Raw genomic sequence first — 13471 nt, forward strand, 5'->3', positions numbered from 1 at the left:
CACTACAGGATGGGACGTTTGAGGAGAAAGCTGCAGCATATCCTGGACAGGGGACCCCTGAACAGCATCCGCCTTAGCTTATGATGGCTCAGATTCAAAAAGTCTATCCCTATAATGTAATGTCCTATCAATACATGATGAACAAAAAGGGATTGGAGGTTCCACATTAGAGTCAAAGCATAAGCTACATGTAACATTTTGCAAAGCCTCTTGATCCATCTTTATCAAAAATAAATCAAACTAGCTTCCCAAAATTAAAAACGTTACTGGACCTTTAAATTTTAAAAGGACAACTTTTTTACTGCAAAAAAAAGCTTGCTCTACTAAACGGAAAAAAAACGCTTAACAAAAAACTACAGAACCCTCCAAGCAGCCTCTTAACCTTAACAGACCCTGCTGGGAGCCTACCTGACCTCCTGAAAACCGGAATGACAACCCAACAATCTGGAATTAAAAGAAACTACAGCACAATGAAAAGCCCCAAAGCGTGGTAGTTAACAACGCCACAAGCAACCTCCACACAGACTGGAACACAAACAGAGCTCCGGAAAGGCGCATTACTTAATTGCTGCATCTGCAAACCTCCCCTCCTATTCATGGGTGTAACAACAAGACTCCATAATCATGTTAGAAAAAACGCTGGCTGTAAGACAAACACAAGCAGCAAACACAGCTGCAAAAACCGAGAGCCTCTCCTCCAGAGTGTCAAACAGTGCCCAACATACTGCCAATAAATAAAAACACCAGATAGGATTCAAAGTCCCAATCCTCAGAGAAGTGCCATAACCTTTTCTTCTGACAGTAAAGAAAATAATAAATAGGCACTTACCTGAGAACACTCTGCCCGGCAGCAGGGCAGCTCACAGATATGGAAAGGCTTCCTCCCCCAATAGACCTGTGGAACAATGAAAGTCTGACTAATCCTAATCAGACTAACAGGATAGGGCAGCACCAGATATGGAAGGCACAGTGAGAGTGAAAAACCCCACCATTTTCCAAATGCTCGAAAGCCACCACAGCTCTACTGAAGAGACTGATGTGGAACACAGCTAGACCCCTGAAAAAACAGAACAACCTGCTATGCTTTAAAAATAACAAACTCTTGATTGAAGAATCTTCAGACACCTAAAAACTTTACCACCTCCTTGCACAGGCAAAGAGAATGACTGGGGTTTGTGGGTAAGGGAGTGGTATTTAATAGCTTTGCTGTGGTGCTCTTTGCCTCCTCCTGCTGACCAGGAGTGATATTCCCAACAGTAATTATGATGATCCATGGACTCACTGTGTCATTAGAAAGAAATACAAATTCTGGATTTAACGTTCATTTTTTACCAATCTGCTTTCATATGGTATTAAAGCACTGATTGTGCTCCGTTACCATAAAAGCTAGATTGGCCTATTCTGTTACTGTCTGTAATGACCACCCCTTGGCACGAGTGGAAGGTGTGGGAAAGGAGGCCAGTGCATGACCCAGTGCGGGAGGGGGGACAGGAGTTCCATACAATGCAAAAAATGAGTTGTTAAGGGAGAAGGAGGGATGGGTCACAACACAAATACAGCAATCATTTACAAGGGCGAGGGGGGGAGGATGTCTACACTACAGAAAAAAGCTATATTAAATAAATATATATATATATATATATATATATATATATATATATATATATATATATAAATATAAAAAAAGAATAATTTGTTACTGGCAGAGAGGTGAGAGGGTGACAAGAGATACCTACACAACATTTGAAAAAAAAATATATTTAAAAATAATAAATAAAAGCTCTAAACTGCATACTGCCATACTGTCTGCCAGTACCTAACAAGGGGGAGTTTGGGGTTTAGGTAAGAATCAGGTAGTGTGAGGTGTCAGGTGGGAGGGTAATCCCTACACTACAGCATATATTGATTTTACAAGCTATCTGATTAACCCCTTCACTTTCGGGAATTTCAATAGTGTGGTGCGCAGCTGCAATTAGTAGCCTTCTACTTGCCAAAAACCAATGGTTAAGCCATATATGTCTGCTATTTTTTAACAAAAGGGGCCCCAAGAGAAGCTTTTACAACCATTTATCTTATGAGTGCAGTAGTTGTGTGTAAAACATTTCAATGAGAAACCCAAAGTTTGGAAAAAAGTAATTTCTTTTATATGATCGCAAATAGTGGCATCAAATATACGGAAATGGGCCTAGATCGTGGGGTAACAGCAAAATCAGAATGCCAACATTTAGCCTGAGGAGACATTAAAGTACATAAATCTGTCACAGCAAACTGAATGTATGATTTAAATGCAGGGAGAAAGCCATGGAGACAGACAACAAAGCAAAACAACAAACCCTGAGCCCTAAAGGTTAGATACCAGACCTCTCTTGTGCATTGTGTGCTTTCCCACAAGCCCTCCCAATTCCTGCAGCGTCCTGCAATGTTCTTGAGGCTCAAATAAACCAAGTGCCAAAATTAAGCTTAAAAGAGCTAAAGAAGTGAGAAAAGCATTCTGCAACAGGCTAGTAATAACAAATTAAAATGACAGTATACCCAAAACCTCAATTTGTTTTCCAAGGTGCATAAAAGCGAAAAAAACTGTGCATCTTCTGGCATATGATGTAAACAAGGAATGGCCCCCGGATCCCAGGAAGGTATTTGCAAACACTTACCTTAAACAACTGCCATTAATACCAACACTAACAGTACACGGATTCATCCTTTACTTGTGGGATACAATACCAAAGCTACAGGACACAGAAGAATGGGAGGGACAAGACAGATGGTTAAACAGAAGGCACCACTGCTTGAAGAACTTTTCTCCCAAAAATAGCCTCCGAAGAAGTAAAAGTATCAAATTTGTAAAATTTGGAAAAGGTATGAAGCGAAGACCAAGTCGCAGCCTTACAAATCTGTTCAACAGAAGCATCATTTGTAAAAGCCCATGTGGAAGCCACCGCTCTAGTAGAGTGAGCTGTAATCCTTTCAGGAGGCTGCTGTCCAGCAGTCTCGTATGCCAAACGGATGATGCTTTTCAGTCAAAAAGAAAGAGAGGTAGCCGTAGCTTTTTGACCTCTACGTTTTCCAGAATAGACAACAAACAAAGAAGATGTTTGACGGAAATCTTTGGTTGCTTGCAAGTAAAACTTCAAAGCCTGAAGCACGTCCAAGTTGTGCAACAGACGCTCCTTCTTAGAGGAAGGATTAGGACACAGAGAAGGAACAACAATTTCCTGATTGATATTCCTATTAGTAACAACCTTAGGAAGGAATCCAGGTTTGGTACGCAAAACCACCTTATCAGCATGGAAAACAAGATAAGGCGAGTCGCATTGCAATGCAGATAGTTCAGAAACTTTTCGAGCCGAAGAGATAGCAACTAAAAACAGAACTTTCCAAGATAGAAGCTTAATATCAATGGAATGCATAGGTTCAAACGGAACCCCTTGAAGAACTTTAAGAACTAAATTATAACTCCATGACGGAGCAACAGGTTTAAAGACAGGCTTGATTCTAACTAAAGCCTGACAGAATGACTGAACGTCTGGAATATCTGCCAGACGCTTGTGCAGTAGAATTGATAAAGCAGATATCTGTCCCTTTAAGGAACTAGCTGATAGCCCCTTCTCCAATCCTTCTTGGAGAAAGGACAAAATCCTAGGAATCCTGATCTTACTCCATGAGTAGCCTTTGGATTCGCACCAATAAAGATATTTACGCCATATCTTATGATAAATTTTCCTGGTGACAGGCTTTCGAGCCTGAATCAAGGTATCTATGACCGACTCAGAGAATCCCCGCTTGGATAAGATCAAGCGTTTAATCTCCAAGCAGTCAGCCGCAGAGAAAATAGATTTGGATGCTGGAACGGACCTTGAATCAGAAGGTCCTGTCTCAGTGGCAGAGTCCATGGTGGAAGAGATGACATGTCCACCAGGTCTGCATACCAAGTCCTGCGTGGCCACGCAGGTGCTATCAAAATCACAGAAGCTCTCTCCTGTTTGACTCTGGCAATCAAACGAGGAAGGAGAGGAAATGGTGGAAACACATAAGCCAGGTTGAACGACCAGGGTACTGCTAGAGCATCCATCAGTACTGCCTGAGGAAGTTTGGCGTTCTGACGAGACGCCATCAGATCCAATTCTGGTGTGCCCCATTGCTGAATCAATTGTGCAAACACCTCCGGATGGAGTTCCCACTTCCCCGGATGAAAAGTCTGACGACTTAGAAAATCCGCTTCCCAGTTCTCCACTCCTGGGATATAGATTGCTGATAGATGGCAAGAGTGAGTCTCTGCCCATCGAATTATTTTGGTAACCTGTATCATCGCTAGAGAACTCTTTGTTCCCCCGATGATTGATATATGCTACAGTCATGATATTGTCCGACTGGAATCTTATGAATCTGGCCAAAGCCAGCTGAGGCCACGCCTGAAGCGCGTTGAATATCACTCTCAGTTCTAGAATATTTATCGGAGGAGAGCCTCCTCCTGAGTCCACAAACCCTGTGCTTTCAGGGAATTCCAGACTGCACCTCAGCCCAATAAGGCTGGCGTCCGTCGTTACTATGACCCACGCTGGCCTGCGGAAACACATTCCCTTGGACAGATGATCCTGTGACAACCACCAAAGAAGAGAGTCTCTGGTCTCTTGATCCAGATTTATCTGAGGAGATAAATCTGCATAATCCCCATTTCACTGTTTGAGCATGCATAGTTGCAGTGGTCTGAGATGCAAGCGAGCAAACGGAACTATGTCCATTGCCGCTACCATTAAGCCGATTACCACCATACAGTGAGCCACTGACGGCCGAGGAATGGAATGAAGAGCTCGGCAGATGGATACAATTTTTGATTTCCTGACCTCCGTCAGAAAAAAATTCATGTCCACCGAATCTATCAGAGTTCCCAGGAATGGAACTCTTGTGAGAGGGATAAGTGAACTCTTTTTTACGTTCACCTTCCACCCGTGAGATCTTAGAAAAGCCAACATGTCCATGTGAGACTTGGCTAGTTGGTAAGTCGACGCCTGAATTAAGATATCGTCCAGATAAGGCGCCACAGCTATGCCCCGCGGCCTTAGAACCGCCAGAAGGGACCCTAGCACCTTTGTGAAAATTCTGGGAGCTGTGGCCAACCCGAAGGGAAGAGCCACAAACTGGTAATGCTTGTCCAGAAAGGCGAACCTGAGGAACTGGTGATGATCTTTGTGGATAGGGATGTGTAGATACGCATCCTTTAAGTCCACGGTGGTCATATATTGACCCTCCAGGATCATCGGCAAAATAGTTTGAATGGTCTCCATCTTGAACGATGGGACTCTGAGGAATTTGTTTAGGATCTTGAGATCCAAAATTGGTCTGAAGGTTCCCTCTTTTTTGGGAACCACAAACAGATTGGAGTAGAAGCCCTGCCCCTGTTCTGTTTTCGGAACTGGGCAGATCACTCCCATGGTATATAGGTCTTCTACACAGCTTAAGAACGCCTCTCTTTTTGTCTGGTTTACAGACAATTGAGAAAGATGGAATCTCCCCCTTGCTGGAGAATCTTTGAAATCTAGAAGATACCCCTGGGTTACGATTTCTAAAGCCCAGGAGTCCTGAACGTCTCTTGCCCAAGCCTGAGCAAAGAGAGAAAGTCTGCCCCCTACTAGATCCGGATCGGGGGCTACCCCTTCATGCTGTCTTGGTGGCAGCAGGGGGCTTCTTGGCCTGTTTACCCTTGTTCCAAGTCTGGTTAGGTCTCCAGACTGACTTGGATTGAGCAAAATTCCCCTCTTGCTTTGCAGCAGGGGAAGAAGTAGAGGGACCACCTTTGAAGTTTCGAAAGGAACGAAAATTATTTTGTTTGGTCCTCATCTTATTTGTCTTATCCTGAGGAAGGGCATGGCCTTTCCCTCCAGTGATGTCTGAAATGATCTCTTTCAGTTCAGGCCCGAATAGGGTCTTACCCTTGAAAGGTATGGCTAAAAGCTTAGCTTTTGATGACACATCAGCAGACCAGGACTTAAGCCATAACGCTCTACGTGCTAAAAATGGCAAAACCTGAATTCTTTGCCGCTAATTTAGCCAGTTGAAAAGCGGCATCTGTAATGAAAGAATTAGCTAGCTTGAGAGCCCTAATTCTATCCAAAATATCATCTAATGGGGTCTCAACCTGAAGAGCCTCCTCCAGAGCCTCGAACCAAAAGGACGCAGCAGTAGTTACAGGAACAATGCACGCTATAGGTTGGAGAAGAAAACCCTGATGAACAAATATTTTCTTCAGGAGAGCCTCCAATTTTTTATCCATAGGATCTTTGAAAGCACAACCTGAGTCCTCAATAGGTATAGTTGTACGCTTAGCCAGGGTAGAAATAGCTCCCTCCACCTTAGGGACAGTCTGCCACGAGTCCCGCATGGTGTCTGATATGGGAAACATTTTCTTAAAAGTAGGAGGTGGAGCGAATGGAATACCTGGTCTATCCCATTCCTTAGTAACAATGTCCGAAATCCTCTTAGGGACCGGAAAAACATCAGTGTAGGCAGGAACCTCTAGAAATCTGTCCATTTTACACAATTTCTCTGGAACTACAATAGGGTGACAATCATCCAGAGTCGCTAAAACCTCCCTGAGCAATAAGCGGAGGTGTTCTAGTACTGCGCTTCCCCTGCAACCCAGGCAGCGTAGATAAAACCTCTGTGAGGGTAGTATTCATAACTGTGGCCATATCTTGCAGGGTGAAAGAATTAGACGCACTAGAAGTACTTGGCGTCGCTTGTGCGGGCGTTAATGGTTGTGACACTTGGGGAGAATTAGATGGCATAACCTGATTCCCTTCTGACTGAGAATCATCCTGCGACATACTTTTAGTAGCTAAAATATGTTCTTTGCAATTTATTGACCTTTCAGTGCATGAGGGACAAATTCTAAGTGGAGGTTCGACAATGGCTTCTAAACATATTGAACATTGACTTTCCTCAATGTCAGACATGTTGAACAGGCTAGTAATGACTACAAACAAGCATGAAAGCACTTTATTTAGTGAAAAAAATAACAATCTTAAAAAACGGTACTGCGCCTTTAAGAGAAAAAAAGCATACACATTCTGCAAAACTGATTTAAAATGCACCAAATTTTTAAAAATTTTGCAAGCAGACACAATATATGTAGTTAAGATTGCCCCACAAGGAAAATTAACATTTAACCCTTTAATGTGCAAACCGTTTTGAATTTAGGCCTAAATCCGGAAAAAAACACCCCCAGGACCTTGCCACAGCCCTGCTGTGGCGATACCTGCCCTCAGGGATAGTAAATATGGGGTTAAAGCTTCGATTTGGCCCAAAACATCCACCAGGGACCTCAGGAGTTAGAGCTTGCTGCGTGAAAATAACTGCGCATCTGAGGCGCAAAAATAGGCCCCGCCCATCTCACGCGATGTCTCTACAGCCTCAAAGAACCGCACCAGAGCGGTTTTAAACTAGCCATGTGGGTTCTAAGACCCAAAAAATAAGCCAAGTGTACCCTCAATAAAGTTGCCCAAAAAACGTTATTGCCCACAAAACGTTAACAGCACTCCCAGTTCATAAAACGTTTGCCCACAAACCTTCACAACTCAGTGTCAACCATTTTTGTAATTAGCCCCTTATGCAAGCTTAGTAATGCCCTTCTTATTAGCTCTTAGGATTACTGCTTACCCTTACCCTCATGGGGATACTGTCAGCCTTTCTGAAATACCACAGTCTCTCCAGAAAAAATGACTGAACATACCGCACTGCTGTATAGCATGAAAACGTTCCTCACACTGAAGTTTCTTGTACTCCTCAGCCTCTGTGGGAACAGCAGTGGATCTTAGTTACAAATGCTAAGATCATCATCCTCCAGGCAGAAGTCTCCTTCATCTGCTGCCTGAGAGTAAATAGTACACACCGGTACCATTTAAAACAACAAACTCTTGCTTGAAGAAATTAAAAACTAATATTTTATCACCTCTTTCACTTTACCCTTCCTAGTACTTAGAGTAGACAAAGAGAATGACTTGGGGGTGGAGCTAAGGGAGGAGCTATATAGACAGCTCTGCTGTGGTGCTCTTTGCCACTTCCTGTTAGCAGGAGGATAATATCCCACAAGTAAAGGATGAATCCGTGGACTCGTCGTACCTTATAGAAGAAATAGGGAAGATCTACCAATGTCTTTCAAATTTAACAGCAAATAGAATAGTAATGGGAAAGGAAAACTAATTTAAAACTAAATACTGAAATACACGTGTAAATGTAAAATACTTATAAGCATTCACATTTACCTTTATTTCCATTTTGCTCAGTAGAGCGTGAAAAATCAACACAAAGATACTAAGAAAATAAAATAAATGTTACCTTTTAATGAAGGATTTGTGGCAACAACCTTTGTAAAAATTGCAGCTACTTGGGGTGCTTCCATATCTTTGACGCTGTTGAAGAACACTTCAAGAGGGTTACTGTCAGAAGCTGACACAGTTACTGGTTTTCCTTCCAAAGGTAGTTCCTGATGGGGGTTTTCTGAACCAGTTGAGGGAGCAGGAGCAGAGACGTCTGTGTTTGCTGTAGGAGATATTACATGTAACTATTAACAATTTGTTTCCTAACCTAAGCACCCTGGGGGAGCAAATGCTTACTACAAATTATATGACAAGGGCCCTTTACCCCGCTGCTGTATGTTATAGTACTTCAGACCCATATGGATACTGCTGTCCCAGATGCTAGTGGTGATTAGATTTGATCAAAAACGTTTGCCTGGTTAATTGAATTTTCTGTTCTTGTCTCATACTATGTAAACCTAAACAGCTATTCAAGAAAGTCTGTGTATTCCTAATCAACTTTAGTTATGGTCTATGGAGCAGGTCTGATGTCTTCATAGTTGTTTGCTGGTACCTGAAGGTCTGTCAACCCTAGGCCATTGGAGTGCAATATATATATACAGTATGTTGTCATTAATACTGTAAGCAAATTGCTAATGTAACCTACCATAATGCTATCTGGCATATCTGGAAATATTTGCTTATATATATTTTTTACTTTGGTGATAATATTATATATGTGATAAACAAATGTGATTAAGCAAAGAGTGTGGCTATATAACTAATAGCAAAAGTTAAAAATGATCCAAAGATCTATATCTATGTGATGATATAAAGCAGGGGTCGCCAACCTTTCGGACCTCAGGGACCACTAAACTCACAATTTTGAATCCCGTGGACCACTAACATGATTTTTTTTAAAAAGGTACAAACCTCTATAATGTGTGTATGTATGTATAATATATATATATATATACACACACACACACACACACACACACACACATACTTTACATAACTAGTATAACCTTAGCTAAGTTAACATTATGTATATATTTACAAATTTTTAAGCATTTTTGGGGGGGAATTAACTAACTGAATGACAGAACTGAGAGAATACTTCCAAATGACAGATGAAGAGTGAGTGCCAACTTTTGAGCTGGAAACAGAGAGGCAGAAAGTGAGAAAAAAAGAATTATGTTTAAATGGAGCACAAGACTTCCAAGTTACCTCCCCAATTAGGAATTATTCAAAACTACTTACGATCTTGGACAGACATTGGAGTCATAAATTAAGTTTATATCAGAAAGCTCTCAATATGGATGTGAGCTAACCACGACTGATGTTATTGGCAATTACTATAATGCTGGTGGGATATGGCTGATCTGCTGGATGGCAATTACTAGAATTCAGGTGGAATGGCTTTGTGCGCGGGAAAATTATTAGAATGAAAAATAATTAATATTTAATAAAACAAAAAAGAAGATGGAGGGGAGGAAGGCAAACATTGATGTAAGTCCATCTGAAGGAATTAGGAAAACTACTACAAAGAGATAGGTAAAGGGAAGAAAATAAATGGAATATGAGGAAAAAATATTTTTTTTTATATACTTTAATTCCACTAATTCAAGCCAAGACTATACCAACCTCTGCTGGCTTTAGAATGAAAGCATCCTTCTCTGAGCAGCGCGCCGGGCGGGAAAAGTTAAAAATACAATCTAGCTACGCAAGTTGCGCAGTACTACACAATGTGCATAGGGAGATTGTAATTTAACTCCTCCATCGGTTTTCACTGATTTCCAGCAAGGCACTGTAGGGAGTTGCGGCGCGACGGGGGTGACACCATCAGAGGAGATTAATTCCTGCTTGATGGTGTCAAGGACCACCAACATCTTCTCGTGGACCACCAGTGGTCCATGGACCACTGGTTGGCAACCGCTGATATAAAGTATATTTCCATTAAAATGGTGAAAAAAAGTCTGGTGGTCTCAGGAATTCCTCAGAGGGAAAGGAAAAAAATAAAATAGTGTAACACTGTAAATGATCAATAAGCAAAGGTATTGTTTGATGGTATCCTACTCCCATGAGATGAGTGTGAGTAGGATACCGTCAAAAATACCTTTGCTTATTGATTATTTAGTGTTACACTATTTAATTTTTTTCCTTTCCCTCTGAGGAATTCCCGAGACCACCGGACTTGTTTTCACCATTTTAATGGACATATCCTTTATATCAACACATATAGATCTTTCAATTATTTTTAACATTTGCTATTACTTATATAGCCACACCCTTTGCTTAATCACATTTGTCTATCACGACTTTATATTTTTTGTGATTTTATTGCACATTTGTATAGATAATATGCGCAGAAAATGCTGTACAGTAAGAATACTTTAGAAAATAGAAATGTTTATTTTTATCAATTAACAAAATTCAAAGCGAGTGAACAGAAGAAAAATTAAATCAAATTAACATTTGGTGAGACCACCCTTTGCCTTGAAAAAAGCTCAAATTCTTCTAGGTTAACACTTGTGAAAAGTCAGGGATTTTGTAGGCAATTAGTCAGGTGTATGCTTAAACAATTATACCAAACTGTTGCAAATGATCATTGATTTATTTAAAATGTAGGCTGAAACACAATAATTAACTGGAAGAGAAACAGCTGTGGAGGAGGAATAAAATCTGGTAAGGAACAGCTAAACTATGCTAACAAGGTGAGGTTGCTGAAAACAATTTAATGTCAAAAGTCATACACCATGGCAAGACTGCGCAAAGCAACAAGACACAAATTAGCTATACTACATCAACAAGGTCTCTCTCCAAGGCAAAAATGTAAAGGCAGACAGGTGTTTCCAGATGTGCCGTCCAAGCACTTCTGAAGAAGCACAAAGAAACGAGCAATCATAAGGACTTAGACACAATGGTCGGCCAAGGAAAACAGTGCAGCACATCATGCTTACTTCCCCTTGCAGTCGGAAGATGTCCAGCAGTGCCATCAGCTCAAAATTTGCAGAAACCAGTAGGACCCTGGTACACCCATCAATTCTCAGGAGAAGTCTTGTCAGAAGTGGTCTTCATGGAAGACTTGCGGCCGAAATGCCATAACTCATGTGTAAACAAGGCCAAGCAACTCAACTATGCATTAAAACACAGGAACTGGGGTGCAGAAAAATGGAAGCAGGCACTCTGGACTAATGAGTCAAAAGTTAACATATTTGGCTGTAGCAAAAGGGCTGGAGAGCGGTGCAAGAATGAGTGCCTGAAGGCAAAAACATAATTTATGTAATAACTTACCTGATGGTGATAACAAAAGGAGTAAAACAAAAAGCATACAAAAAGAGGAACTGGAAATATAATTATGATTTTATAAAAAAAACAATAACCACAAAAAGGGTGGGCCTCATGGACTATTGCCAATATGAAAGAAATGAATTTATCAGGTAAGGTCTTACATAAATTATGTTTTCTTTCATGTTACTGGCAAGAGTCTTATAAGCCTGCAACATAGTGAAAAAACTGAGTCAGAGAAAACCTCTATGACTAAACACTAATCAATTTCCATACCTACAAATTAGTCATTTGAGAACCCGATGGAAAAACAGCCCTTGAAACAAGAGGGCTGGCAAAAGAGAAAGCTGCCAAGGATGACAACTGGACATCCGGACAAGATCCACATACCAAAACCTGTGAGGCCATGTTGATGCTATAAGAAACACAAGAGATTGATCCAATATGATCTTGGAGATCACCCTTGGAAGAAAAAAACCAGAGGCAGAAACATGTAGCCAGGTTGCAAAACCAAGACACTGCATCCACCATCTCCGCCTGAGGATCCCTGGACCTGAAAAGGTACATTGGAAACTGATATAATCCACCTCCAAAATGTCTAAATCTGAGTTATGAATCATAGAGATTAGACAGGAAATTAATTCCATCCAATAATGTATTCAAGATACTTCTCAATTGCTAAGGAACTGCGAGTCCCTATTGATGATTTGCATATGCCACAGTTGTGAAAATGTCCGTCTGAAAGCAAAATGAAAAGTTCTCGTAAAAGAGGCCAAGCCTGAAAGAGCTCTGAAAATAGCACAGAGTTCTAAAATATTGATTGGTAACCTCGCCTCTTGAGGTTTTCAAACCCCTTGTGCTGTCAAAGACCCTCAGACAGCTCCCCAATCTATAAGACTTGAATCTAATAAGAATACAATCCAGGAAGGACGAACAAAAGGAGACCCCCTGAAAAAAACGATATTCTAATCACCAAATCAGAGAGAGTCGAGTGTTGGAATTAAGAATATCAACTGTGATATCTGAAAACAATCACTGATTCAGTATACAAAGCTAAAGAGATCTCAGATGAAAAAAAGCAAAAAGGAACCCCGTCCGATGCTGCAGTTATGAGACCTAAAACTTTGATGCACATAGCCACTGAAAGGAATGTTCTAGACCGGAGCTTTCCAAACTTTTCATGCTGGTGACACACTTTTTAGACCTACATCATTTCGCGACACAGTAATTGAGTTGTACTAGCAAACAGGAGGTTAAAAACTAACTTGTTTTAAGAGATACGGACACATACATGAATTATATAATAACGACATGTATTTACAAGTAACAGTGTGTATGTGCAAGAATTAAAAAAAAATGTAATAACACCAATAACTACTATTTTAATGGGATGTATGAGGATGATGGGATGAACACAGTTTCTGAATATTTAGTGGAATATTAGATGAAGACACTCGCATTTGATCATCAAGCATTTTTAAGCTTCCACTTCCTATCCATATATCAAGTGCAGGAGCAGAAATGCACTACTGAGAGCTAGCTGCAAAAAAACAAAACAAAACACTTTGACTTCAGCTCAGCCTTTAAGCTCTACTGCCCTCAGAGCTCTGCGAGTTGCACTGACTACTGCCCACGCTGCAAACACACTGCTGTCCCACTCACTGACTACACGTGCAGTCACGAGCCAATTAAGGAGACTACACGTGCAGTCACGAGCCGATTGAGGAGACTACCCATGCGGTCACGAGCCGATTAAGGAGACTACACATGCAGTCACGAGCCGATTGAGGAGACTACACGTGCAGTCACGAGCCGATTAAGGAGACTACACATGCAGTCACGAGCCGATTGAGGAGACTACACATGCAGTCACGAGCCGATTAAGGAGA

The 13471-nt window shown here is 41.2% G+C and overlaps 1 protein-coding gene across 1 annotated transcript in view; it reads right to left on the minus strand.

Moving 5' to 3' along the window:
• Positions 1-13471, minus strand: part of LOC128660489 (uncharacterized) — an 808651-nt gene that overhangs the window by 10649 nt on the left and 784531 nt on the right. Inside the window, exon 14 of the mRNA XM_053714366.1 lies at positions 8332-8535. Within this exon, the coding sequence (XP_053570341.1) occupies positions 8332-8535 (204 nt within the window). The remainder of the gene's footprint in view (positions 1-8331; positions 8536-13471) is intronic.

Source organism: Bombina bombina, chromosome 5, assembly GCF_027579735.1.
Source record: "Bombina bombina isolate aBomBom1 chromosome 5, aBomBom1.pri, whole genome shotgun sequence".
NCBI classification, from domain to species: Eukaryota; Metazoa; Chordata; class Amphibia; order Anura; family Bombinatoridae; genus Bombina; species Bombina bombina.